The sequence below is a fragment of the Notamacropus eugenii genome, chromosome 4 (assembly GCF_028372415.1).
Source record: "Notamacropus eugenii isolate mMacEug1 chromosome 4, mMacEug1.pri_v2, whole genome shotgun sequence".
Lineage (NCBI taxonomy): Eukaryota > Metazoa > Chordata > Mammalia > Diprotodontia > Macropodidae > Notamacropus > Notamacropus eugenii.
In genome coordinates, this window is record NC_092875.1 from 51,936,305 (window position 1) to 51,961,602 (window position 25,298).

Genomic DNA, 25,298 nt, shown 5'->3' on the forward strand with positions numbered 1-25,298 from the left:
AGGACATGAGCAGGGATTCCTTGGTGCTATCCAGTCACTTCCCTGGATAAAGCCCTGGAGAATCCTTGTGCTTCTAAGGACCCATAAACTTTGTGCCTCCAGGTATCTCAAGAGTATTGAGATAACTCTCTGCCAAACAGTGTGTGTGTGACTGTGTGTGTCTGTGTGTGTGTGTTGGGGCAAGGATAAGGAGTATTAGGGGAGGACCCTGTGGGATGATGGAAGGAAAGGAAAGGAAAGGAAAGGAAAGGAAAGGAAAGGAAAGGAAAGGAAAGGAAAGGAAAGGAAAGGAAAGGAAAGGAAAGGGAAAAGGGAAAAGGGAAAAGGACTAGTAAGAGATGGGGAAGGTTCTAAAGGAAGAAGGTTGGTAGAAGCCCTGAACAACAGAGGAAAACAGGGGACAAAAGAATCTCAGAACTCCAGAGTTGGCCTACGGAAAGTGACCAAGAAAAAAGTCTCTAGTCTTAGCCCAAATCCAGTACTTTGGAAGCCCCCCCCCAAAAAAACAGCTAAGCCCAAACCTCAGGTTCCCCAGCATCACCTGGAGAGAGAGAAGAGCCACAGACATCAGTGAATGTCTTCCTGATGTTATTCAAGGAGAAGTGACGTGGCCAACAGAAACTAGATCCTACCTCCATTCTTTCCCTCCCCAGGAGGATGGCAGAACCTGCAGACTAAGCTCTAAAAGAGATCTCTCTCTCTCTCTCTCTCTCTCTCTCTCTCTCTCTCTGTCTCTCTCTCTCTGTTTCTCTCTCTCTCTCTGTTTCTCTCTCTCCCTCTCTCTCTCTCTCTCTCTCTCTCTCTCTCTGTTTCTCTCTCTCTCTCTCTCTCTCTCTCTCTCTCTCTCGTAAACTGCAGGATTTAAAGCATGAAGAGGGAGAGAGTGAGGAGATATGTTTCACTGGGTCAGTGACTATTAGGGGAGGATCCTATAGGATGGCAGATAGAACCTAGGAGACCTGGCTTCTTGTTCTTGCCAATATGTATCCATGGGCTTTGGTTTTCCCATGCATGAAATGAAGGGGGTTAAACTCTAAGCACCCAACTGGGTCTGAGGTGCAAATACCCTATACATGTGAGGCCGCAACAGCTTGGAGCTGTCCTTGAAGAATGAGCTGAAGAACCTGGGTTTCAGCTCTAGGGGATCAGGAAGATGCTTTCAGATCTTGGCAGGGGGTAGACAGCATGGTAACACAATTTCCATTAACTGGGTAAATTGGACAAGATTGTGAGGAGAATAAAGGGAAGGGGATTAGGAAAAAAAAAGTTTTTGTTATAATTTGGATGTGAAGTACTGAGCTTTGCATGAGCAATGCCATCCGTTCATTTCTCCATTCTTATGTCCATCCATTCATTGTCCACCTTTCTCTGTTCATCTCTTTATTGCATCCATGAATCCATCCATCTATTCTTTCTATCTGTTCATCCATCCATGAGGTTCTTCCCTTCACCCATCATGCTGTTCCATCCATCCATCATCTCTTCTTTTCATCTATCCATCAATCTAGTCTATTCATCCTTCTCTCTATCTAACAATCAATACATCCATGCTTCCTGAGTCCTTGCAAAGTGAACTATAACCAGATGACAGGGTGGCCATCCATCCATTCATTAAATATCTTTTTGTTGCCCAGTCATGTACTAAGCCATGCCATAGGGAAGATGAATTTTTTAACTTCCTAGTCAGGTTAAAGGAGGCTAGATTCAACCACATGATAGATAGCTCCATGGGTACACAGTCAGATGGCTGGATTTCCAAGGAGGAGAGACTTCTTAACTCTGAATAGAATGGCTCAGCTCTGCCAGAATCCTCTCCAACCCTTTGGAGCCTAGACCTGAGTCCTAAATCTCTCTTAACTCTGCACTGACATTTCATGGATTGTTTTTTCTGGTTCCTGGCCTTTCCCAGGCCTCCTCACTCTGGGTCTGGTGTGCCTCTGTCCTGTCTCATCTAGTGTACAGCCTGTTCACCCTGAAGGGGCTTTGAGGCCAGACTTTGAGGTCAGGTTGAGGCTGAGAGCCAGAGGACAGGTTGTGGAGTCTATCTGAAACTGAGGCAACTCCAGGGGAAAGCTGCCAGATTAGTCTAAAACCACAGGGAATGTATGGTGTTAGTATGTGCGTATGGAGGTGGAGAGTTCATTTATGTTCCTCTAAGAGACCTTAATGGTGTACAATCACCTGGCAATGAGGTGTGGGAGAAAGCACACAGGATCAAGAGTCAGAGAACATTGATTTCAATTCTAGCTTTGGTACTTCCTACCTGGGCAGGTCCTCCTACAAAGCTCTTCTTTTATCTGACTCATCTGTTCATCTCTACCATGAGAAGAAGTTTAGGCTAGATAATCTCTATCTGAGAGCTCTTCCTGTCCCAGATTTTAATGTATCAGCCTGTTGTTACCTGAGCTACTGTTACTTCTAAAAGTGTTTGATCCCTACAAGGGGAGATGTGTATGAATGACAAACCCCATCCCTCTCCATCCCACCAGCCACAAGTTATAGGGCAAGTATGAAGGAAACAGAGGGAAGCAAGTGAGAACATGAGGACACTGGACTTCCTACTGCCTCTTTCTCCAGAACACTCCTCTAACTTGGCCAGCTCTGGGCGCTACCCTCCTCCTTTCTTTCTCTAATACACCTCAGGTCATGTTCTTTTCTGGCTTCCATTACCTATTCCTACTGCTGAGTTCTGTTTCCCAGCTCTAACTTTCCCAGTATCTCTCCTTCTCTCCCTAACAGAGGACAGATGGGAGTTTAAAAAAAAACCCTAGGGATTTTCTCAAATCACCAGATTCCAAAATCTGCCAGCCAAATTTTTCTGTAATCCTTGCAACATCAGAAGGACTCGGCTTGACCTCCCACAGAACATGTTTTCACTTTTATCTTCTGGAATGCTGATATTCCACCACAGGCCAAGAGGCAGTATGAGGTAGGGAAGAAAATAAAAAGGGAAAGAAAAAAAACCAACACTGGATTTGGACTCAAAACACCCGGGTTCAAATCCCAGCTTCCCTTCCTTCCCTAGGCTTCATTAAAACAAGAGAGTTGGACTCAATGACCTTTAAGTTCCCCGCCAGCCCTAAATCCTAGGAGATCATGTCTCCCAAAGGAAACATCAGTCTGCTCTTCACTTTTCTTCTTGCTTAACATGAGAGTCATTGTGGGCCATTCCCGGACAGAGTGACCCCTCACAGCCTGGCATAGGTTAAAAGCATTCAATAGTCCCTTCCAGGAATTCTCTGTTCACTCCCCTGCCAGAACCTGTCCCCCTGCTCTTGCCCCAAGCCTTGGAATCCTTCCCTATTACTTAGACTGCCCTGATTCCACCCCCTGGGCCAGCTGGAGCTAGATGTCTCTGCCAGCCCTCCAGAGCCCCTGGGTCCTTTCCTCTCTGGGCCTCATGCCCTTTGGCTCCAGGTCAGAATGGCTGCCCTGGAATCCAACTGACCCACTGCACCAAGCTGTGTCCCTGCCTAGATTCTATCCACAGGAGGGGTCTACTGGAGAGATGGGCTTTCTCCCAGATGACCCCAGTCCCAGTTAAAGTCTGCTTGGCTTCAGTAAATCATTCCATTTCCCTCCCCACCTCCCCATTCTGATATATGTCACCCATTACACTAAACAGTTTCCCAAGTGTTCACTGCAAACATCCCACTCCACCCTACCCTGTCTTGTCCTGTGCTGCCCAGGGTCACTGGACCAGCCAAAACGTTGTCAGCCTCCCTCTCTCCCCCCATACAACCACTCCATGGAAACTACAGCTCCTAGAATGAGGCAGGGACACCAACCACACGATTTCTTTATTCTGTCAAAGCTGCAAGACAGGATGATTTTGAATCAGCTTTCTGTCTTACAGTAAGGTGGACTGGATTGGGAGGGTGACCATTTATTGGGATGGTGATAGAGAGGATTCCAAATTTAGGAGTAGGTTGAACTAGGTGCTTTCTGAGGCTACTTCTATCGAGGTCTCTGTGTCTCTGTGTCTCTGTGTCTCTGTCTCTCCGTCTCTCCGTCTCTCCCACCCCCTCCCCCAAAAGGCACATTCTGCCTGATTTCCTTCTAGCCCATGATGATGAGGGGGACTTGGGAAGGATGCTAGGGTAGGATGGGGGAGGAAGATGGAGAAGCTGGGAAGGGAGAAAAAGAGGGTGGCGGGATGTCAGGGAAATAGATCTAGGACCCAATGCGGGAAACTGTACTCAGGGCAAAACCCATGGGCCATATGGTAGGAAAAGAAAGGAAAAGTCTAGAAAATCATTTGTTTAGAGTAGAAGAGTAAACCCTAATAAATTCTGAGAAAGGGAATGATGGGAAAGGACAGGCAGAGGCAAGGGACCACCATCGCAACCCACTCCCTCCATATACACACAGGCATTCCCATGCGGGATGGATGGATGGATGGGAGCAAAGGGAGGAGTAAGGCAGCTTTGGGTACAAAGTAAAGGAAGAAGCCTAGAAATACGACGATGATCAGGTCACAGATGGCCTGTGGGGAGGTTCCTAAAGGAGTAAGAAGAACTTTGGATTTGGGTTCGAATCCTAGCTCTGCCACTTCTCAGCTATGGAACCTTGAACAAGTCATTTCATCTTCCTGTGCCTCAGTTTCCTTATTTGTAAGATGAAGGGGTTGGACCAGGCTCTCTAAAGGTCCCTTCTAGCTCTGATATTTAGTGCAAAATGGGCTGAGTGAGGAGTTGTGATCATATGGAGGATTAGAGATTACAGGAAGGGTAGCAGTCATATTTAGCAAGGTGGCCAAGGGAAGGCTTTGTGGAGACGGTAACAGCTAAAGTTGGCCTTGAAGGATGGACCAGTGTGAGGAAGTGGAAGCTAAAGTCGATGGCCTTGGAGGAGGTCTGAATTCCCTCCTGTCTCCTTTTCCCTCTCCCCAAAACTGGACCCCAGGATCTGATTTAGGGAGTTTGCCAGTGGCCCACACCCTCAGTGCTACACAACTTACCTGGACCTCTTTCCTCCCCCAGGAGGTCTGTAGTGAACTTTGGTGCCTGAGCAAAAGCAACCGGTGCATCACCAACAGCATCCCAGCTGCTGAGGGCACATTGTGCCAGAGTAGCACCATTGACAAGGGGGTGAGTAGTTCAATGCCCCTGCTCCTACCTGGCCCAGGAAGTAGCTTCATCCTCTGCTACCTTCATAGTACAGTAGAGTGACGGATCAGGAGATCTGGGTTCAAATTCCCCTTGCAACACTTTCCTGTGTAACCATGGGCAAGTTATTCAACCTCACAGCCCCAGTTTCCTCATCTATGAAATGGGGCTAACAATAACTATAGGGCTTACCTCAGAGGATTGTGGTAAGGGTCAAACAATAGAATATGCTTAGAACATTTGGTAATCTTTAAACCGGCATTAAAAATGTCAGATTTATCATTATTGTCATCATCTGAAGAGCACCTAATGACTTGGGAAAGCTGGAGGTGCTTGATGCCTGGGGTGGTGTTGGTCCTAGTGGGAGCTGTAACCATCAGGACGGTGCCCCTACAGTGGTGCTACAAGCGGGTGTGTGTGCCCTTTGGGTCACGGCCAGAGGGTGTGGATGGGGCTTGGGGCCCCTGGACCTCATGGGGTGAATGCAGCCGGACCTGCGGTGGTGGTGTCTCCTCTTCCAGCCGGCAGTGTGACAGCCCCAGGTCAGTCAGCCAGTGTCTGTCTGTTCCTCTGTCTCTCTCAACCACATACCCACAAAACACCATCCCTGAGTCACTCATATATTCTATGTCCCCTTAGCTCAGGCCTCTTCCAGGGTGGCAGGGAGGCTGCTGAGGGAAGGGGAGGCACAGACCCATGAGAAGTGCCACATGCTCAGGGCCTCCCTCCTTCCCAAGCTCACCTTGGAGCCCCAGCCAGAAGCAAAGTTTGGGGATCAGAACCCACACTCCATCCTCTCCCCAAAAAAATCCCTCCTCTAACTTCTTCTATGTCTCTTTCTCCCTAAGGCCAACAATTGGAGGCAAATATTGCCTAGGGGAGCGGCGTCGCTATCGGTCCTGCAACACAGATGTAAGTGATGCCCTTCTTTCAGCCTTTGATCCCCCTTTCCACAATTCTCAGAGCCTAAAGTAGGCAAATGTTGGACCTAGTGGCCTCTCACTCTTCTGCAATTCAGAGGAGATGAGACCTGTAGTGGCACATGAGAAGAGACAGCAGCCAAATATAAGTAAGATTGTGGATGAAAAATCAAAAGAACTTAGCACCTGATAGGACATGAGAAATGAGGAAGGCTACAAGTCAGATAACAAGGTTTTAAGCTTGAGTAACTTGAGGAATTGGTGGTCCTAGTAGCATAAATAGGGAAGCAAGGAGGATCCACAGTGTACACACCAATGGTTCTCTGCCAACCCAGAAGAAAATCTCCAGTGGAATAACCCATATGCTTAGATCCTGCTGTTGACTTAGATGAATGGGTAGGATCCCAGATCTGAAGCTGAAAGGAACCTCAAGAGCCTTCTAGCCCCTCATTTTTTTTTATGGTTCTTACTCTTTTCTTTTTTAAAATTTATTTGGTATTTTATTTTCCCCAGTGACATGAAAAAAAAGTTTTAACATTCGTTTGTAAAATTTTGAGTTCTAATGTCTCTCCCTTTTTCCCTCTACCCCATCCCCCATTGAGAAGACAAGCAGTTCAATATAGCTAACCGCCTGATTTTGCAGATAAAAAAAACAGACAGGAAAGGATAGAAGTGAGATTTGAACCCATGTCCTTTGACTCTGGAGCCCTGCTCTTTTCACTGTACTAAGATACCACTTCTGCATGTTTGTCAGATTATTTGAAGAGAATACAAAGCTGAGAGGGATAGCTAGCATGCTACATAATAGACTCAAAATCCCCCAAAACATATTCTAACAAGCTAGAACATCAAACAGAGTCTAGCAAAATTAATTTCATTAGGGACAAATATAAAGTTCTACTCGTGGGTTTAAAAAAATCAGCTTCACAAGTACAAAGTAAGAGACACCTGGTTAGTGGGTAGTTTGGAAAGATCTGGGGGTCTGGATTACTTGAATACTCAAGATGGGTCGATAATGTGGCCATGGCAGCCCAAAGCACTAATGCAGGCTTGCATTACATCAAGAAAGGCATTACGTTCAGCACTCACATGGAACCATGTTACGTCTCTTGAAGGTAGTGATTTGTCTCGCTTTTGAATTTGTGGCCTGGCATACTGTTGGAGCCTATCAATACTTGGAGATTGTCTAATAGAACCAGGGGGGTGATTGACTAGCTTTAATACTGTGTTCAGTTTGGGAATGATGTCAGTCAGCAGGAGAGAGTGCAGAAGAGGACAACCAGAGATGGTAGAGATGAAGGTCAGAATGCTGAATGATGCAGCACTTTCTTGTGCAACATAAGCTTACATTAGTCTTTTGGGCTGCCAATATCATTAGGGAAAGCTCAGAGGGATACGATAGCAAAGTTCAAGTATTTGAAGGGCTATTACATCGATGCATTCCATTTGACCCCAAAGAGAAAAAGTAGGGAAATGGGTAGAAATTGCAGAGACCAAAGTAGAACTGATAAAGATATATATATATAAAGAAATCCTGCCAATTAGAGATGGAATGGGCCACCTGGTGGGAGGGGAGGGTGGGTTCCTTCTCATTGGAGGTCTCAGAACAGCAGCTGGATGGCCCTTTCCCACAAATATTATAGAGACTTCTTATTTCGTCATGGCCCTCTCTCAGATGCTGTCTGAGAAGGAGCAAGAGAGAAAAGAAATAAATACAAGAATAAGGTCCATTTTCCTGCCTTCCAACTCTGCAGGTGGAAAGTTCTTCCAAACATGTCACTTAAGGCCCTTTCACTACAGCTGGATCTTGCAGACCCATAACTGGTCTCCTTCTCCTACATTTGAAGGCCCTTCTGCATTCTTTGGTCCTTCTGTGCATGCACTATCCTCAAACCCAAACATACAGGCATACAGACGTTAGGATAAGCCAGCTGGGACCTCAGGAGACAGGAACATCCCTCATCTCTCACCATCCCACTTCTAACAAATACTATCTCTGTGACCTTGCATAAGGCATTTTACTTTCCTGAACCTCAGTTTCCCCATCTGTAAAATGAGCAGTTAGACTATATGGTCACTTAGATCCCTTCTGGTTCTAAATGTATGATTCTCCGATTGTCCTGTGGATCCCAGAAGACAGAAGCTTGGCTCCAGAGGGCAGTGAAGGTGGAATAGAAAGAATTGCAGAGAAGCCAATTTCGGCACAATGTAAGCTAACAATTAAGGTCATTCAAAAGTGGAACAGACCATCTCAGAAAAGTAATGAGTTTCCTATTTTCAGAGGTCTTCCAAAAGAGGCTGGATGATGTTTGCCAGGGATGTTGTAGGGGATCCTTTTTCAGATAGGGGATCCTCTTTCTACTCAGTGGTGCTCTGCTTGCATCCCACCAGGACTGTCCCCCAGGCTCTCAGGACTTCAGGGAGGTACAATGCTCGGAATTCGACAGTGTCCCTTTCCGGGGGAAATATTATACATGGAAGACGTACCGGGGAGGTGAGTGGACCCCTTGAGAGAATGGAGGGAGACAGAGACCCATGGCTAAGGAGAAAGAAAGGGAGAAATAAAGAATCTGGAGGGAAAGGAGGAAACCAACAACTGCACCCAAGTCACGGGGGTAGGGGTACAACAGGAACAAAGAGGAGTGACCTTAGCCCCTGCCATGCTCATCACTATCATATCATAGATACAGTAACTCAGAGACAATCTGATCTAACCATTCACTCTATAGTCAAGGAACCTGAGTTTTAGAAGAGTTAAGTGACTCCCCAAGGTCACACAGCCTGTAAGTGACAGTCAGCGTTTGAAGCCAGGTCTCTCAGCTTCAAGTTGGCTGCTCTTTAGGTCCCCAGTTGTTCAGTTCCACAAGTATTTATCAAGAACTTGCTTTGTGCCATGCAGTGAGCTAGGTGCTAAGGATATAATGACAGAATTGAAAACAGTCCCTGTCCTCAAGAATACTACATTTTCCTTGGAAAAGCCTGAGGTTGGATGAGATCATCCATGATCCCCTGGACTTTGTTCCCTCTGAGACATTCACTGGCTTATCAGCTATACTAAGAGGATGAGGAGGCAGCTCACACCTACCTGGGTCAAGGGACCAAAAAGGATCAAAGTGCTCTGGGAGTCCAGAAGATATGACAGTGACTCAGCTCCCAAAAATAAAACTGGGCCAATTGAGTGGAAATTAAGGATAGGGAGAAGCAAACTTAAGAATTGGATATTGTCAGCTGATCCTCACTTATATCCCAATGCTATCCTCTTCTTCCAAACCAGGGGTTCTTAACTTGGAGTCCCCAGAGAAATTTTAGGGAAGTGGTGTTGGATGGTGAAGCTTGGATGGTGAAGCAGGGCATGGAGAATTGCATTTTTATTTTCACTAACCTCTAACTGAAATTTAGCATTTCCTTTAAAAATGAGTATCTTATAAAGGGTGCCCTAGGCTATAACAGTCTGCCAGTGGGGTCTATAACATTAAAAAAAGTTAAGAACCCTTGCTCCCTATTACCCACTAAATAGGGGTAGGAAACCTGGGTCCTTAAGGTTACATGCGGCCTTCTAGGCCCTTGGGTGCGTCCTTTTGGTTGAGTCCAAGTTTTACCAAACGAATCCTTTTATTAAGGGGATTTGTTCTGTGAAGTTTGGATTCAGTCAAAAGGCTGCACCTGAGGATTTGGAGGGACACATATGGCCTCAAGGTCCCAGGTTCCCCACCCTTGCTTTAGACCTTCTTTTAATTTCAACAAATTCCTAACTCCTGTTTCTTTTTAGGATCAGATCAAGAGAAGGAATCCCTAGCCCTCCTAGAGTCCAGGGACTATTTTTTTCCTTGTATTTATACTCTGAGCTCTTAGCATGGTGCCTGCACACAGTAGGTGCTTAATAAATGCTTGCTTGCCACTCACTCTCTCCCCTCTCACATCTGCACTTCTCTAAGTAGAGTCAGAATGGTGGAGGGTTTTGAGACCATAGTGAATGAGGATTCCTTGGAGGAACTAGACTTCTTTACACTGAAGAAGACAAGATTTAGGGTGGCCTTCTAGTGACTGAAGGCCTGTCACTGGAGGAGGAATTGGATGGGTTCTCCTTGGCACAGAGGGCAGAAGTGAAATCAAGGGGGAGAAGGTACAAAGAGGAAAACATAAGCTTACTATCCAGAACAATTTTGCAATCATTGGAGGTGACCCAAAGAGAATGGGCCACTTCAGGAAAAAGTGTGTTTGCCCTCACGTGGTCTTCAGGAAAAGGCTGGACAAACATTTGGTTGGGTGTGGTAAGGAAAGATTCTCCTTCAGACTTGAGTTGGACTGGCCAGCCTCTACGGTCTCTTCCAACTCTGAGATTGGGTGATGGCTACTATACCTACTAGGGGGTGTGAAGTCCTGCTCCCTCACCTGCTTGGCAGAAGGCTTCAATTTCTACACGGAGCGGGCAGCAGCGGTGGTGGATGGGACGCCATGTCGGCTGGACACCGTGGACATCTGTGTCAATGGAGAGTGCAAGGTGGAGAAAGGCGGTTGGAGAGGGGCGAGATAGGGGAGAAGAGGAGGGCCAGGGCATCAGTCAGTGATAAGGGACAGTGCAGTTCAACATTTACTGTCACCTACTAGTACATGGCTATATGTTAGGAGCTGGGAGAGATACCAAGTTTGGACAAAACATAGTTCCGGTCCTCATGAAGGGGATTAAGCCCAGCTAACCTTAGTACATCGTATATTTGAGTGTGTGTGTGTGTGTGTGTGTGTGTGTGTATGTATGTATGTATGTATTGAGCAGGGCAGAAACCCTATGTTTTCTGTGTGCTGTGTGAGATGTGGGAGAAAGGCTTTTCCTGAGATGGGTGGGGAAGGACTTAGTGGGGAACAGGACATTGTAGACATAGACACTATGCTGTGTAAAGGTACGAGAGAGAATCAGAAGCTGTTGAGGGGATAGTCATCCAGGTGTGCTGAAACATAGACTCCATGGAGGAGAGTAATATGGGATCAGACTGGAGAGGGAAGGGTGGGCCACATCATGGAATGTCTTGAATGAGAGGCAAAGGAGTTATAAGTTTATTTAGTGGGTAATAGGGAGCCATTTATGTTTTTTTAGAGCAGAGGAAAGGCATGACCAGATATATGCATAAGGAAGACTAGACTGATGCGGTGTGTAGAAGGAATTAAAGAATGATGGCCCTCTGAGGAGGCCACTGCAAGTATCTGTGCAAGTGGTGATCACAGATAGTCACAATAGAATTAGAGGAAGGGATGTACAAGAAAGGTGGGGGTAGCTGAGGTCCCTTCCCTGAAGATTTCCACCCCCCTCCAGCACGTAGGCTGCGACCGAGTCCTGGGTTCAGACCTTCGGGAGGATAAGTGTCGGGTGTGTGGGGGTGATGGCAGCTCCTGCGAGACCATCGAGGGTGTATTTTCTGGGGCCATCCCCAAGGGCGGTAAGAGCCTGGCAGTTCTGTACCAACCCTGTGCTTAGTGGGTTATGAGGGTATGCCCAGAGTCAGTACCCGGTGACCTCTCACACTCAGACAGCAGCACAATCTGCCCTGGGGAGACAGGGAGCAAGGTGACCCTCCTGTCTTGGGTGGTCTCAGATACTAGGAAGGGAATGGGGAGGACATGCTGGGTACAGGGGAGGGGAGGGGGATGAACAAAATGGAGAAGGTCAAAGACAGAATGGAGAAGAGAGGGAAAATGGACAGATAAATGAGGGAAGAATTTACGGGGAAAGAACAAATTAATTTGGTGGGGGAAAGAAGAGGGGGGATGACCAGGCTGGGGAAGAAGAGGCCATGGGGATGAACCTCTCATGAGGTGGACATTGGGGCCTATTTTCCAGAGTATGAAGAGATCATTTGGATTCCCAAGGGCTCTGTCCACATTTCCATTCAGGATTCGAATCCATCCCTTAGCCACCTTGGTAAGAGAGAAAAAAGCACTTTGGGTATTCAGGGACTAGAGGGCATGATCCATGGGAGGGGACAGAGGAAAGGGACTTGAGAGCAAAGGTTTGTGGAGGGAGGGGGAGGTGTAGCTGATTTACACTCTCTCTCTCTCTCTCTCTCTCTCTCTCTCTCTCTCTCTCTCTCTCTCTCTCTCTCTCTCTCTCTCTCTCTCCCCCTCTCTATCCTACTCTCTCTCCTATTGTCCTGACCCTCCTGCCTTGTACTAGCGCTAAAAGGGGAGGATGATGCCTTTCTCCTGGATGGGCTGCCCAAGACCCCACAGCCCCATCGCTTGTCCCTGGCTGGAACCATCTTCCACCTACACCACGGACCAGACCAACCCCAGATTCTGGAGGCCTTGGGCCCAACCAATATCACAATCATTGTTATGGTAACCCTGAAGCTAAGAGAGGGAGAGGAGATAGGATGAAGGCTGGAAGGCAGGGGTTTGGCAAGGCAGCCAGCCTCTAGGAGCTCCTTCCTCTTGGGAAGCTCAGTCCCCAAGACTGGACTTGATCTAGCACAAGCTGGAAGAGTTCCTAGTAGAGCTTGCTGGGCCTAAGGGTGGGGGTGGGGAGTTTGGGTGGGAAACTCTTGACTTTCTTTCTTTGGGATGTCCTGGCCCCCTCAATGGGCCCAGAATGTGAGAGCCCCTCACTTTCATCCTCACATCCCTCCCACTAGGTCTTGGCCCGATCTGAGCTCCAGGGAATCCGATATCGCTTCAATGCACCGATTAATCATGAGGCGCTGCCCCCATATGCCTGGCATTATACACCCTGGACCAAGTGCTCTGCTCTGTGTGCAGGCGGTGAGGCGGTCCAGTGTTGGGTGGGGCAGGGAACATGCTAGGAAGGGACTATAGTCCCCCAGGGGTTAAAGGAAGGGGGGATTCTGGGGAAGTAATGGAGGCCTAGGTGGAGCTAACCCCTGAGGGGGAAGGGAGAAGAGACAAGAAGGGAGGAAGACAGAGGTCCCAGGAGGGGAAGGGGCTAGGGCTTGCCTGGGTGGGTAGCTCTCAAGCCAAGCTGGAAAAGGAATACTCAGGAGTCCAGGCTCCTCACTGTGGCCCTTGTGAAAACTCATCTCAGGGTCCTTTGGTGCAAGGGTGGGATGAGGATTGGGATGGGTGGAATGGGATCTGGGAGCTGAGCTGGCCCCTCCCCATCCCCCAGGCAGCCAGGTACAGGCTGCAGAGTGTCGGAAGCAGCTGGACAGCTCCACTGTGGCCCCTCACCACTGTAGCCCCCACAGCAAACTGCCCAAGCGCCAGCGGGCATGCAACACAGAACCCTGCCCTCCAGAGTGAGTACCTGGGTCGAAGGCCAGAGGAAAGAGGTCAGGGAAAGCCTCACCCTCTGAGGGGCTCAGCTAAGGCTCCTCCAGGCTCTTTCCTCATGGGGCTGAGGGACTGAGTTCAAATCCTGATCCCATCACTTCTCATGTGACTTTGGACAAGGCTTTGGGACTCAGTTTCCTCATCAGTAAAATAAGAATTTAGGGATAGATCATCTCTAGGGTTCCTTCCAACTTGAAATCTGTGATCCTGAGATAGAAGCCCATGGTTAGCAGAGCCTATTTCATTCTTTATACTTGTAGCTTTTATTTCCACTGTCTGAACCCCAAGATCACAGGGACAGTGTATCCCCCACAACAATCTCAGTGTTGGATAGATCAGTGCACAAATAACTCTTCTTATGCACCCCAACTTCTGCATTCCCCCTAGCTGGGCTGTGGGAAACTGGTCAAGCTGTAGCCGGAGCTGTAACTCAGGGGTGAGGAGCCGTTCTGTGGTGTGCCAGCGCCGGGTCTCTGCAGAGGAGGAGAAAGCTCTGGATGATAGCGCTTGCACCCAGCCCCGGCCTCACGTGCTAGAGCCTTGCAACAGCCCTGCCTGCCCGCCAGAGTGGGTTGCTCTTGACTGGTCCGAGGTGAGCCCTCCCCTCTCTGCCCCTGCCAGCCACACCCTGAGGCCCCTATTTGCAGCTTCCTACACTTAGTCCCCAGGATGGCCCAGACTCCCTTGGCTTGTCCAACTCTCTTCCTGCTTTTTCCCCACATCCACCCAAAATGTTCCTGCCCTTCTCTCTTCTTTTACCACGTCTTCTTCCATTCTGCTCATGCCCCCACCCAGTTTCCCTACCCCTTAGTTAATGTCAGAGTGGCCTGGCTCAACCTGGAATGAGTTTCTATTTACATCTCACCCTGCCCACTGGCTGAGGGAAGGCTTTTTCTTTACTGTTCCCTCTCCCTGAATGCCTGGCAAGTAAGACAGTGGTTCTCAAACTTTTTGGTCTCAGGACCCCTTTGCATTGTTAAAAATTATCAAGGACCTCAAAGAGATTTTGTTTATGTGGCTTATTAGCTATCTATATTTACCAGGTTAGAAATTAAATTTAGTATTATTTTGAAAATAATTTTGACCTTGAGGATCCCTTGAGAGGGGAGACTCTCAAAGGTCCCCAGACCACACTTTGAGAACTACTGGTACAGGAGATTGATGCCAATTTCCCCAGGGGATGCCTTCAAGGAAATCCCTGAAGAGCTGGTCCCTAATGTCAAAACCCTTTATGCCAACCCTCCATCCCCAGTGTACCCCCAACTGTGGGCCCGGCTTCCGACACCGAGTTGTCCTGTGTAAGAGTGGAGACCACAGTGCCACACTGCCCTCTACCCAGTGTCCAGCAGCTACCAAGCCTCCCACCAGCATGAGGTGCAACCTCCGCCGGTGTCCCCCGCCCCGTTGGGTGACTGGCGAGTGGGGAGAGGTATGGGGGTTGGCTTGGAGTCTGTCATCTCCAGGCCCAGGTTGGGGGAGGGCCTAAGACAGGGATCCCCAAGGATCAGACTGGGGAAGATTCCAGGTGGAAGGGAGGGACAGAGTCAGAAAACGCACTTTCAGCAAACATGAGTGTCTCTTATGTGCCTGGCCCTATACTAACTAGTCTGTGGTGGGAAATAGAGAGGAGTCACCTTCAGTCTGGCAATCAGTTAGAGGCAAAAAAGACCCCTAAGCTTAGAATTTGGTAAGTGCTTTGACCTTTCCCACTTCTCCAACCCCTCAGGGGCTTTGGCCAGTCAGTCTGTCAATAACAGCCAAAATGCTGAGGCAGATGGGTGGTATACTGGATAGGGTGCTGGACACAGAGTCAGAAAACCTGAGTTCAAATCCAGCCTCAGAAGGTATAGCTAACTTATTAGTTATATAACCCTGGGCAAACGATTTAACCTCGGTTTCCTCATCTCTAAAATAATAATAATAACTACCATTGATATAGCATTTAAGATAAGCAGAGCACTTCTGCAGATCTTAACACATTTGGGGATAAAGATACCACCACCCCCCCCCCCCCAGCGTTGTTTGGGAGAATCACGTGAGATGTTGAAGGACCTTGTTGGCCTTCAGGTGCTCTAGACATGCCAGCTGCTATTAGCATGTTCAGGAGATGAGGAAGAACTTTGACTGGGAGGATCAAGAATGCCAGAGTTTCTCAAGAAGGTCGTTCTGGTTTCTATTCCCCACTCTCAGTCCCCTAGTGTGGGAAATAGCAGACACCCTGGGAAATCTTCCAGAACCAAGAGGGGAGGAACTGGGTGGAAGAATAATAACTCAAATTTATGGAACACTAAAAAGTTTATAAAGCACTTTCCCCAAGGCCCTGGGAGTTGAAAAGAAGCTAGTGTCAGAGCCAAGACTTGAACCCAGAAACAGCCTTTTGCTTTTCTCTGTATCCCTAGCACCTACAACAGTGCCTGGCACAGAGTAAGCATTTAATAAATGCTTATTGAACTTACTGACTGACCAATTGGCCAGTTAATTGACTAACTGACCAATTGTTTAGCTGACTGACCAACTGACTGAATGACCAATGACAGAGCAGTTGAGTGGCTGACCAACTGACTGATTGACCAGTTGAATGAGTGAATGACTAACTAAAAAGAGTACTCTTTACAATCATGACACATCTTGCATGAGGCAAGTTCCTTCATCTCTCCAAGCTCTGTTGCCTCTTCTGGTAAATCTGAGAAGCCCTACCCCAGCACTGACCCCAGACCCTGGCAAGGAGACCCCTAGGGTCCCTTGTAGTTCTGAATCCTACGCTCGCTCCCACACTGTCTTGTGTCCATATTTGCGTATTCATAATGAACTCCCCTCTCCCGTCTCCAGTGCTCAGCACAGTGTGGCTTCGGGCAGCAGCTGAGGTCCGTGCAGTGCACCACACACACAGGCCAGCCATCCTGGGAGTGTCCTGAGGCCCTGCAGCCTCCAGCCATGCAGCAATGCGAGAGCAAGTGCCAGAGCATCCCCACTGGGGACAGCCCTGAAGGTACTCACCCAGGGCCAGAAGGAAAGGAAGGGGAGGGGAGCGAGGGGTTGTAGGGGCAGCAAGATGACAAGTATGTCCCTGGCCTGATCTGATGCCATCTGGAATTTGGGATTTAATGTAGGCACCATACCTTAGGAAAGACCTAAGCTGCAGGGTATTCAGAGGAGGGCAGCAAGGGGTGAGTGAGGAGTCTATGGAGACTGAGGCATTTGGTCAGGGACAGGGGAGGTGTTTATTCTGAAAGAAAAGACCTCAAGCAGACAAGCAACCTTCCAGTCTCTGAAGGGCTGTTACAAGGCAGATGGATTAGATTTGCTCTGCTTGACCCCAGAGAGCAGAACATGCTACAGTGGTTTTTTCCCCAAGGAGGTGAATTAGAGGAGGTTGAATCTGCTCCAGTATCATCTGGGAACAACCCAGCCTGAAAGTTAACCCAAGGGCTGCTTTAGGAGGTGGTGAATTCCCCGTACTAGAGGTTTTCAAGTTGAAGCCAGATGACCACTGGTTGGCATTTTGTAGAGGGGATTCCTGCTTAGGTGTAGGGTACATAGGGTAGTTGAGATGCCCTCAGAGGTCTCTGCCATCTCTGAGATTCTGTAATCTCTTCTCTGCCCACCCCAAGCCCCTGGATTGGGCTTCTTCTCCTCAGAGAGGTTGCAGTCAGGGAAGGAGGGGGATGCCCTCTGCAGACCCCTCCCTCCCATTCTCCTCTGGATCCTCTAAAGCCAGACTGTCTGCCTGGGTCAGCTGGGACTGGGTGGGGTGGGATGCTCAGACAATAGTTCCTGGCTCGTCTTGCGTTTCTCCTGGGTGGGGCAAACCACAGGCTGACTTCAGACAGAGGCTGTCAAAGGGTGTTTGCTACCCAGTCCCACATTTTCCCCCCTGCTGTTTGTTACATTTGTATATATTTGTTGCATCCACATACAATCCAGGCACATCATGTGGGTCCCCTAGAGACCAAATTGGCAATTCTGTTGCTCAGGGCAAGCAGAGCAGAACTCCAGGACCAAGCAGATCCAAGTGCATCCTCAAATTGATACCAGTGCAAGAAGTAATTAAGATCTGTTCGGGTGATCTGGGAGGAAAATTGATCACTCAGAAAAATTCACAGATGGGCATTATTCATAGTAGCCTTCATCTGTCAGCTTTCATTTTTTGGAATCAGTGACTTGTCCAGGGTCACACAGCTAGTGAGTGTCTGGAGAGGCATTTGAGCTCAGGTCCATCCTGACTCCAGGGTTGGTGCTCTATCCACTGCACCACCTAGCTACCCCATCAGCTTCCACTTTTAACTCACTGCTAACCAGATGCAGGGAATATGTGTTCTGCCCTGTAGATTTCAGTGACCTGGGACAACGCCCCAGATGCCCTAGTCGGGGCCCTGTGTCCCCTTCCTAGGCCATTGGTCATTACTGTGTGACAGCTATCAGATGCAGCCTGGGTTCTGCTCGAGGAAGCTTCCATGAGCGTGCTGCGTATTGATCGGGGATGGCCTTGGGACAAGTAGAGGAGTGCTGGGGGAACCAGGCATGACTCTCCTTCTTTCCCCTCCCACAGAGTGCAGGGATGTGAACAAGGTCGCCTACTGCCCCCTTGTGTTCAAGTTCCAGTTTTGCAGTCGTGCCTATTTCCGCCAGATGTGCTGTAAAACCTGCCAGGGTCGCTAAAGGAGGGGGGAAACCGCTGGAGACATGTGAAGCCAAGGCCTGGAGGCTGGAGGGTGGCAGGGGAGGGGGGGCGGGGGGTGGTAGTCTGGATTCATTATTTATTGAGCATCACCACGGGGCCTGGCCCTGTGCCCTAAGTAAAGAGAGGAGTCCTGGGCAGAGACCTTTTTTTGATCTAGGCTTCCCCAGCCTTAAGGGTTGGTGGAAGGGATGAGAACAGCAGAGGGAGGCGTGGCCCAAGAAGAGGGGCCCCCTGTGCCCAGCCGTGCTGTTGGGCTCCCCACTGAGATTTGACCTGAATTTGTACTGTGAAGAACTGGGAAGGGGGCTCGGGAGCTCCAGGTCCCACCCTCTTTGCCACCCTTGGTGCTATGGGGTGCCCAGTGCCAGTGCCCCCGGGTCCTCCCTTCTTACCTTAAGCCCTGAGAGCTTGAAAAGGCCCTCTTTCTTCCCCGAAGCTCCCTTCCGAGCACACGTCGGGCTGAAAATGGAAGAGGGGCCGTCCCCACCCAGTCCTTGGCCCCCTCCCTCCTATACTCCCAGTGCAAGAAGGGTTCTCTCCCGGGTCAGGGCTGCCCCACACGGTGCTATAGTCCACACCCCACCCTTACTATGGGGCAGGGGATGGGCAAGGAGTGATGGCCAGGGAGTGTATGGGATTCCAGGCGCAACTCAGCCCTGGTCCCTCAGTGTCTCCCCACGAGCAGGCCCCAGGTCAATAAAACTGTCTTGTGTCTATGTCCCAGCCTGTGGTCCTTGGAGTGTTCAGAGAAGCCATCCCTGAGGGAGCTAACCTGAGCATCCTCCTGGGAATGACTGCAATACCCCAGAACTGATTCTTCTGGGAAGCTTTATGATCGACAAAGCCCTTTCTCAGAAACATTCCAATAGTCCAGCTTAATCTGGGCCAAGCTCTAGGACCATTTAGGAGCCCAGGGTTAGCCTGGGCTCAGGGCTCAGTCCTGGATCAAGGCTCTGTGCAGAAGGAGGGTTCAGTCTGAAGTCTGACTGTGCAGGTCTAGAGTCATGGAGAATAAAGGATCCAAATGACTCGGGTCAGGATTCAGTTTTGGACCAGGGGTTGGGGGCTCATTTTGGGTCAGGATCATGATGATAACCCCTCCAGTTATAGTACTTTGAGTTTTACAAAGCATGTCTCCTCATAACCATATGGGGGAAGTTGTACAAGTGTCCTCGTTTTACAGATGAGATAACCGAGGCTGGAAAAGAGGAAATTGCCCAAGGAAATCCAGATAGAGCAAAGACTTGAACCCAGTCAAGGTTCCTTCACCAAACTACTGCTTCCCCTTTGTCTGTGCTGAGCCCAAGGGCCAACGGACTTGACAGAAGGTCTGGGAAGCTACAAGATAATTTTCTCCCTCCCCTAAGGCATAGGTATTTCAGGGGAAGGGTTTCACTCTCAGGCCTCAGAAAGTCTAGTTGGTCCATCTTATGGCTCTTTCTACCTGCCAGACATATCAACACAAATATCTACCTCCATAAACAGGCCTCAGTATTCAACCAGCCAAAAACAGGTTCCTGCCTAGAGCAAAAAAAAAAAAAAAAAATTAGAATACAAATGGAGGAGTCACTTTCTCTGACCCAGACTAACTAGGTAACCCTGGACAAGTCTGCCCTCTCCGGGCCTTGGAGTTGGATAGAAAGGGCAATAGAGATCAACCAGCCTGGCCTCCTCATGTGATACAGAAGGAGCTCAAGACCCAAGGAGAAAGAAGGAGCTTATCCCCAAAGTCACTTGGGCAAGGGTGGAGGGATGGGATATAAACCCAGCTCCTCTGCCTCCAAGGCCAGACCACTTACCATTATATCATAGCTCAGCTCTTTTCTAGCTCTGAAGTGCTATGTTGTAAGGTACTTCCCCATTCTGATATTTGCTATTCTAAGGTCCCTCACAGATCTAACATTCTCTACTCCAAGAGCCCTCCCAGCCCTGACATTCTCTGTTCTAAGGCCCTCCCAACTCAGACATTGTCTGTTCTAAGGCCCTCCCAGTTCTTGACGTTCTGTTGTAAGGCCCTCCCAGCTCTGACATTCTCTGTTCTAAGACCCTCCCATCTCTAATGTTCTGGGCAGAATGGAAGGTTCCTTTCAACTTTGCATTATTTGTTCTTTATTCTATGGTTCCTTGAAGTTCTAAAACACTTACCTTCACTCAGAGACAGGTTAGATCTTCTGTAAATAGGATTTCTTACACTAGGCAGGGCTGTAACTTGGAGGGAGCAGCTACTCAGGATGCTTTACCTGTGTTAGCCACAAGGTGGTGACCAAAGCTGCAACTGTGCCAGCACATTTAACTGTCCATGTGTAGGCTCACCAGCAGCCCCTTCCTTAACCTACCAACTCAATACCAACTGAGCGTGTGCTGTCTACAGCCTTCCCTTAGTGCTCCAGTGAGAGTACTTAAAGTTTAGGGGAATGGGTTAATTTTTAAAATAATTCATAATTCTCTTGGTTCATAATACACACTCTAGAATCCAAGCTTGTTTCCCTTAAATGTTATAGCCCCCAAAACTTAGTCACTTGGAATTTAGTCAAAAAATACTCACTAACGTAAAATTAAAAGAAGGTATAACTATGTGGCAGTCCAAGCAGCCAGAGCCAAGCTGCCCTTGCTGTGGTAGAGTCTGAATTTTCAATTTTTTGTCTGATTCTTCTCAAAGCAGGGGGAGAGGAACCTCCACAATGCATTTGTAGAAAAGCACTATTAAGTATTCTCAATTTCCAGGTCAAAAGAGGAGAGTAGAAGCTGCCTTACTGTTTCACACTGAAACATTATCCCAGTATTATATTCAACTCCTTATTGCACCAATTTTGGTTAGTTGATTAGTTGTGTCCAACTCATCTCGGGTTTTCTTGGCAAATATACTGAAGTGGTTTGCAGTTTTTCAGCTCATTTTGCCAATAAGAAAACTGAGACAAACAGGATTAAGTGACTTACCCAGGTCACATACCTAGTAAGTGTCTGAGGCCACATTTAAACTCAGGTCCTTCTTATTCCAGGGCCAGTACACTATCTACTGTACCACATAGCTACCTGGGAAATACCTTCCCTTTCCATCCCGTCACCTCTACAATCAGACACTCTTCTTGAATTCTCCTAGTAAGTCACAATTGATCCCCCAAACTCAGGAAAGACTCAACCACAAAGCACTATGTCTTGCCATTTTAAAGGTTCCTGATACAGTGCAACCATCATGATGTTTCACAGCCATCCTTTATATTACCTTCCAGCTATCCTTTATATTACCTTCCCCATACACCTTCCTCAGGGATCTCTTTAAAACCTAAAGCTCCAACCAATCCAGATAAAAATAGCTATGGGCTAAAAAGGAAGCTGCTTCAGATAGATTGCCCAAGGTTCCTTCAGACTATGGACAATCCATGTTCTCTGTTGTAAAGGCCCTCACAGGTCTGTTATTCTGAACTTCCATACTCTTTTCTCATTGGGCTACATTACATTATTCTTCTTTTTGGTCTTTTCTCATTCTCTTATTCCTGATTACAAAATATTGCATAACAGCAGCAAGTGGTGAGTGTAGAAATGGGTACAAGAAGATCTAGTGCCAGCTGGAGAATCAGAGAACATATAGGCCTTGGAGTCAACCAACCATGGAAAACTTGGGGCCAAAGCCCTGAACAATCTTAGGGTGTGAGCCAGACCCTGGTATCAAAGATCAGGATGAGGCCTTGAAACAGAAACAGAAAGACAAGTAAGAATGATTCAGGTGGGCGGCTGGGTCGGGTGGGGGCCATGGAGGGGCAGGAGGATCCGGTGCAGCTGGAGATCCACCAGGACTGGGCAAACCGCGAATACATGGAGGTCAGCAGCAGCAGCATCAAGAAGATTGCGGACTTCCTTAACTCGTTCGATATGTCCTGTTATTCAAGGCTTGCAACACTAAATGAGAAACTGACAGCTCTGGAAAGGAGAATTGAGTACATTGAAGCAAGGGTAACAAAGGGTGAGACCCTTACCTAGACCAGTGCAATACACCTGCTGAACAGTCACCTTGGAGAACACAAGCCTGTATGGGAGAGGCGCCAGCACACTCCAGCTCCTTCCTGACTCCTTACAGAGTGCCAGGGCTTGTTCTTGCTTTTCTGTTTTGAAAATGTGGCCTTTGGGCTCTACCATTTGCATCTATGGGTGTGTGGAGTGGGGGAGAAGTCCAGGGGGAACTCTCGGAAAAAACATTGGGCATTTTACTTAAGTGACTTTTTTTTACTTGGAGATATTTGTCAAAGTGGTTGAAAAGCTGGAAGTTTGGGACCCTCCTTAACATGCCCCTGTCATCCTCTTCTTCAGTCCCTGCCCCCTGCAGCATCCCAGGTCTGAGATGGCTGAACAACATTTCCATCAGATCCACATTGTCATTCCCAGTAGGGCTCTCTGTTCACTGCCGATTGTTGGTGGGAGGTGCTGAACTCCATTCTGAGGGGGCGTGGTGTTGGGCTTTGTCCAGGCTGATGCCCTCGAGCAGGGCGAGTTGGCTGCTGTAGAATGTTGTTACTAATCTGCCAGGTTTTCTGTCCTTTTAAGGGAGGTGGGGCTGGGCTCTCACATGGCTGGAGGGGCCATTTTCAAAGTCTGTTTCTTTTTTGTCATGTGAGGTGTCTCTGCCTGTCATGTCTTCCCAATAAACTTCTCAACTAAAAAAAAAAAAGAATGATTCAGAAAGTAAGGGTCGGCACTAAAAGAAGTTCAGGATACAAGTGGATAGACAAGTAATAGAATACCCACACACTAGAGGCCCAGAGGCCCAACAAACAAGGTAGGGAAGTGTGTAATTCCTGTGTAACTACAGAAATGCAAGACAAAGATCGACAGCTCTACCCCCTCTTGCCATGGGAAGCTTCATGAGTCTAAGCAACTTCTAGGGGCATGGTGGGCATTGGAAAGAATTTGCTCTCTTCCAGCTCAAATATAAAACATATAAAACTGGTGAGCATTATAGGTTTGTGTCCCACCTGGGGTGCCAGGGCAGCTAGATGGTACAGTGGATAGAGTAACAGTCCTGGAGTCAGGAGGACCTGAGTTCATATCTAGCCTCAGACACTTACTAGCTATATGACCCTGGGCAAGTCACTTAACCCTGTTTGCCCCAGTTCCTCATCTGTAAAATGAGCTGGATAAGGAAATGACAAGGCACTCCAGTATCTTTGCCAAGAAAACCCCAAAGGGGTTCACAGACAGTAGGACATGACTAAAAACTACTCAATAACAGCAAAAAAAGAGAGAGAGAACTGCCAGTTGGAGAAAGCAAAAGGAGTTCAAAAGATAGATTTGAGCTGAAGGACTCTCATTATGCTGGCTAGGTGCCCAAGGGACCTGACTCACAAAAGAACTGGAAGAGCCTGAAGCTATCTCCTAAGTGTCCTTAGGGAAAAAAGCCAAAATAGCTGCTGCAGTTCAGTAAAGAACCAGCGGATGGCAGTGGTCAGTCAGGATTTTAGTTGGTAATAGCAGTTCAATGGAGTTGCAGAAGATGGCAGTAGAGTCTCTGAAAACAATATAAGCATTTATCTAGTCCTTCAAAGTCTGCTGACGTTTTAGATATATTATCTCATTTGACCTCCACCACCCTGTGAGATAAGCACTATTGTTATCCCTGTTTTGTAGAAGAAGAAACTGAGACTGAGAGTTTAAGTGATTTTATCCTGGGTCACCGCTAGTAAGTGTCTGAGGTAGGATTTGAACTCAGGACTTCCTGACTCCAGGCCCAGTGCTTTCCCACACCCAGAACACATAGAACTTATAGGCACACATCAGAAACATTCCTCAACTGGCATATAACATAGTCATAGGAAAATTCATACTTCATTCCACCCCCACTATGCACAACGGCTTGCATTCCCATACCATGAGTGGGAAAGGAAATACACATTCCATCCACACCCCCATCTCACAGTCCTAGGACTGCATTCCAGTTGGAAAAATCCCTGTGCTTCTGAAACCCAGAAAGCAGCTCAGGGTATCAATCCATTACACTGCTTCCTACTGGTTCTGCCCCTGAATTGCAACTGCTCCTAGAGACCAAGAGGGGCTAGGTGGCACCAAAGTGCTTGGAGTCAGGAAAATTCATCTTCCTGAGCTCAAATCTGACTTCAGACACTTGCTAACTGTGTGACCCTGGGCAAGTCACTTAACCCTGTTTGCCTCCATTTCCTCATCTGTTAAATGCGTTGGAGAAGGGGATGCCAAACATTTCAGCATCTTTGACAAGAAAACCCCAAATGGCGTCAGGAAGAGTCGGACATGGCCAAAATGACTGAACAACCACAACAACCTAGGGGAGAAATGACAATTCAGAAACTAAGCCATAGCCTAAGAGCTATACTGTACCAACTCTTGTGAACCATAGCTGCTATTGCCTAATCAACACAGGCAAAATACCTCTGAGCCAACTCTGACTTGGCCTAGAGTCAAGAAGACCTGAATTCAAATACAGCCTCAGATACTTACTAGCTGTGTTACCTCAGGTAAGTCACTTAACCTCTGCCTGCCTATGTTTCCTCTATTGTAAAATAAGGATAATAATAGTGCCTACCTCCCAGGTTGTTGTGAGAATTGAATGAGATAATCTTTAAAAACTTTTTCAATTAATGATCACCTATTTAATCTTCTTCTCACTTCTGCCTCCTGACCCAAAAAAGAACAAAAACATAACTTTTGTGAAAAATAGCCTCGGTCAAGCAAAACCAATTTCCACGCTGGCCATAGGAGATAAAATTTGTGCAGTGCCTGGTCCACAATAAGCACGATATAAATGCTAGCTATTACCGTTGTTTTTGTTATTATCACACACTCAACACTGGGTGAGTAAATTCTTTTCACCTCCCATCACACCCCTTGGAAGCTAGTCTAGGTTCATGTGAAAATTCTTGGAACCTGCATCTAGCAAAATTGGACGGGCAACATAGAGATGGCCACATCTGTCCTGCGTTGATTCAGTAGCCTTGGTTTGGGGGCCAAAAGGCTTGAGTCATGGTGCTGATTCTGCCATTGAGCAAGTTTTTATCCCTCGTTGGGTCTCAGGCTCCCCCTGTGTAAAAATGAGAATATTGAACCTGATGATCTCAAAAGTCCCTGCCAGCTCTGTGTGTCTGGGCCTCAGATGGGGAACTTTTATCTATTTCCAATGTGACCCACTTAGGAGGGCATGTAGATAGATGAATGGCAGCTTTCCAGTTGCAGAGCCCACTTTGACTTTCCTGTGACTTCTCATCACAGATTCTATTTCCAACTCTGCTACTGAGGTGCTGTGTGACCTTAGGCAAGTCATATCTTTTTGCTGAGTCTTTACTTCCTCCT

General features: G+C 47.9%; 1 protein-coding gene and 1 pseudogene across 6 annotated transcripts in view; both read left to right on the plus strand.

The window, feature by feature from the left end:
• The window catches only part of ADAMTS10 (ADAM metallopeptidase with thrombospondin type 1 motif 10), a 34,605-nt gene extending 15,902 nt beyond the window's left edge, over window positions 1-18,703 (plus strand). For 4 of the 6 annotated variants that reach the window (XM_072600920.1, XM_072600921.1, XM_072600922.1 and 1 more), the window contains 14 exons: window positions 4,983-5,090; window positions 5,505-5,650; window positions 5,957-6,020; window positions 8,420-8,522; window positions 10,396-10,529; window positions 11,337-11,460; window positions 11,862-11,942; window positions 12,195-12,358; window positions 12,652-12,778; window positions 13,143-13,272; window positions 13,694-13,898; window positions 14,559-14,735; window positions 16,136-16,295; window positions 17,856-18,703. In XM_072600920.1, the coding sequence (XP_072457021.1) occupies window positions 4,983-5,090; window positions 5,505-5,650; window positions 5,957-6,020; window positions 8,420-8,522; window positions 10,396-10,529; window positions 11,337-11,460; window positions 11,862-11,942; window positions 12,195-12,358; window positions 12,652-12,778; window positions 13,143-13,272; window positions 13,694-13,898; window positions 14,559-14,735; window positions 16,136-16,295; window positions 17,856-17,965 (1,833 nt within the window). In that variant the 3' untranslated portion in view covers window positions 17,966-18,703. The remainder of the gene's footprint in view (window positions 1-4,982; window positions 5,091-5,504; window positions 5,651-5,956; window positions 6,021-8,419; window positions 8,523-10,395; window positions 10,530-11,336; window positions 11,461-11,861; window positions 11,943-12,194; window positions 12,359-12,651; window positions 12,779-13,142; window positions 13,273-13,693; window positions 13,899-14,558; window positions 14,736-16,135; window positions 16,296-17,855) is intronic. The other 2 variants (XR_011965449.1, XM_072600924.1) reach the window with 2 other exon arrangements.
• A 2,937-nt stretch (window positions 18,704-21,640) lies between these two features.
• Window positions 21,641-22,653, plus strand: LOC140499466 (probable protein BRICK1 pseudogene; annotated as a pseudogene).
• The last annotated feature ends 2,645 nt before the right edge of the window (window positions 22,654-25,298 follow it).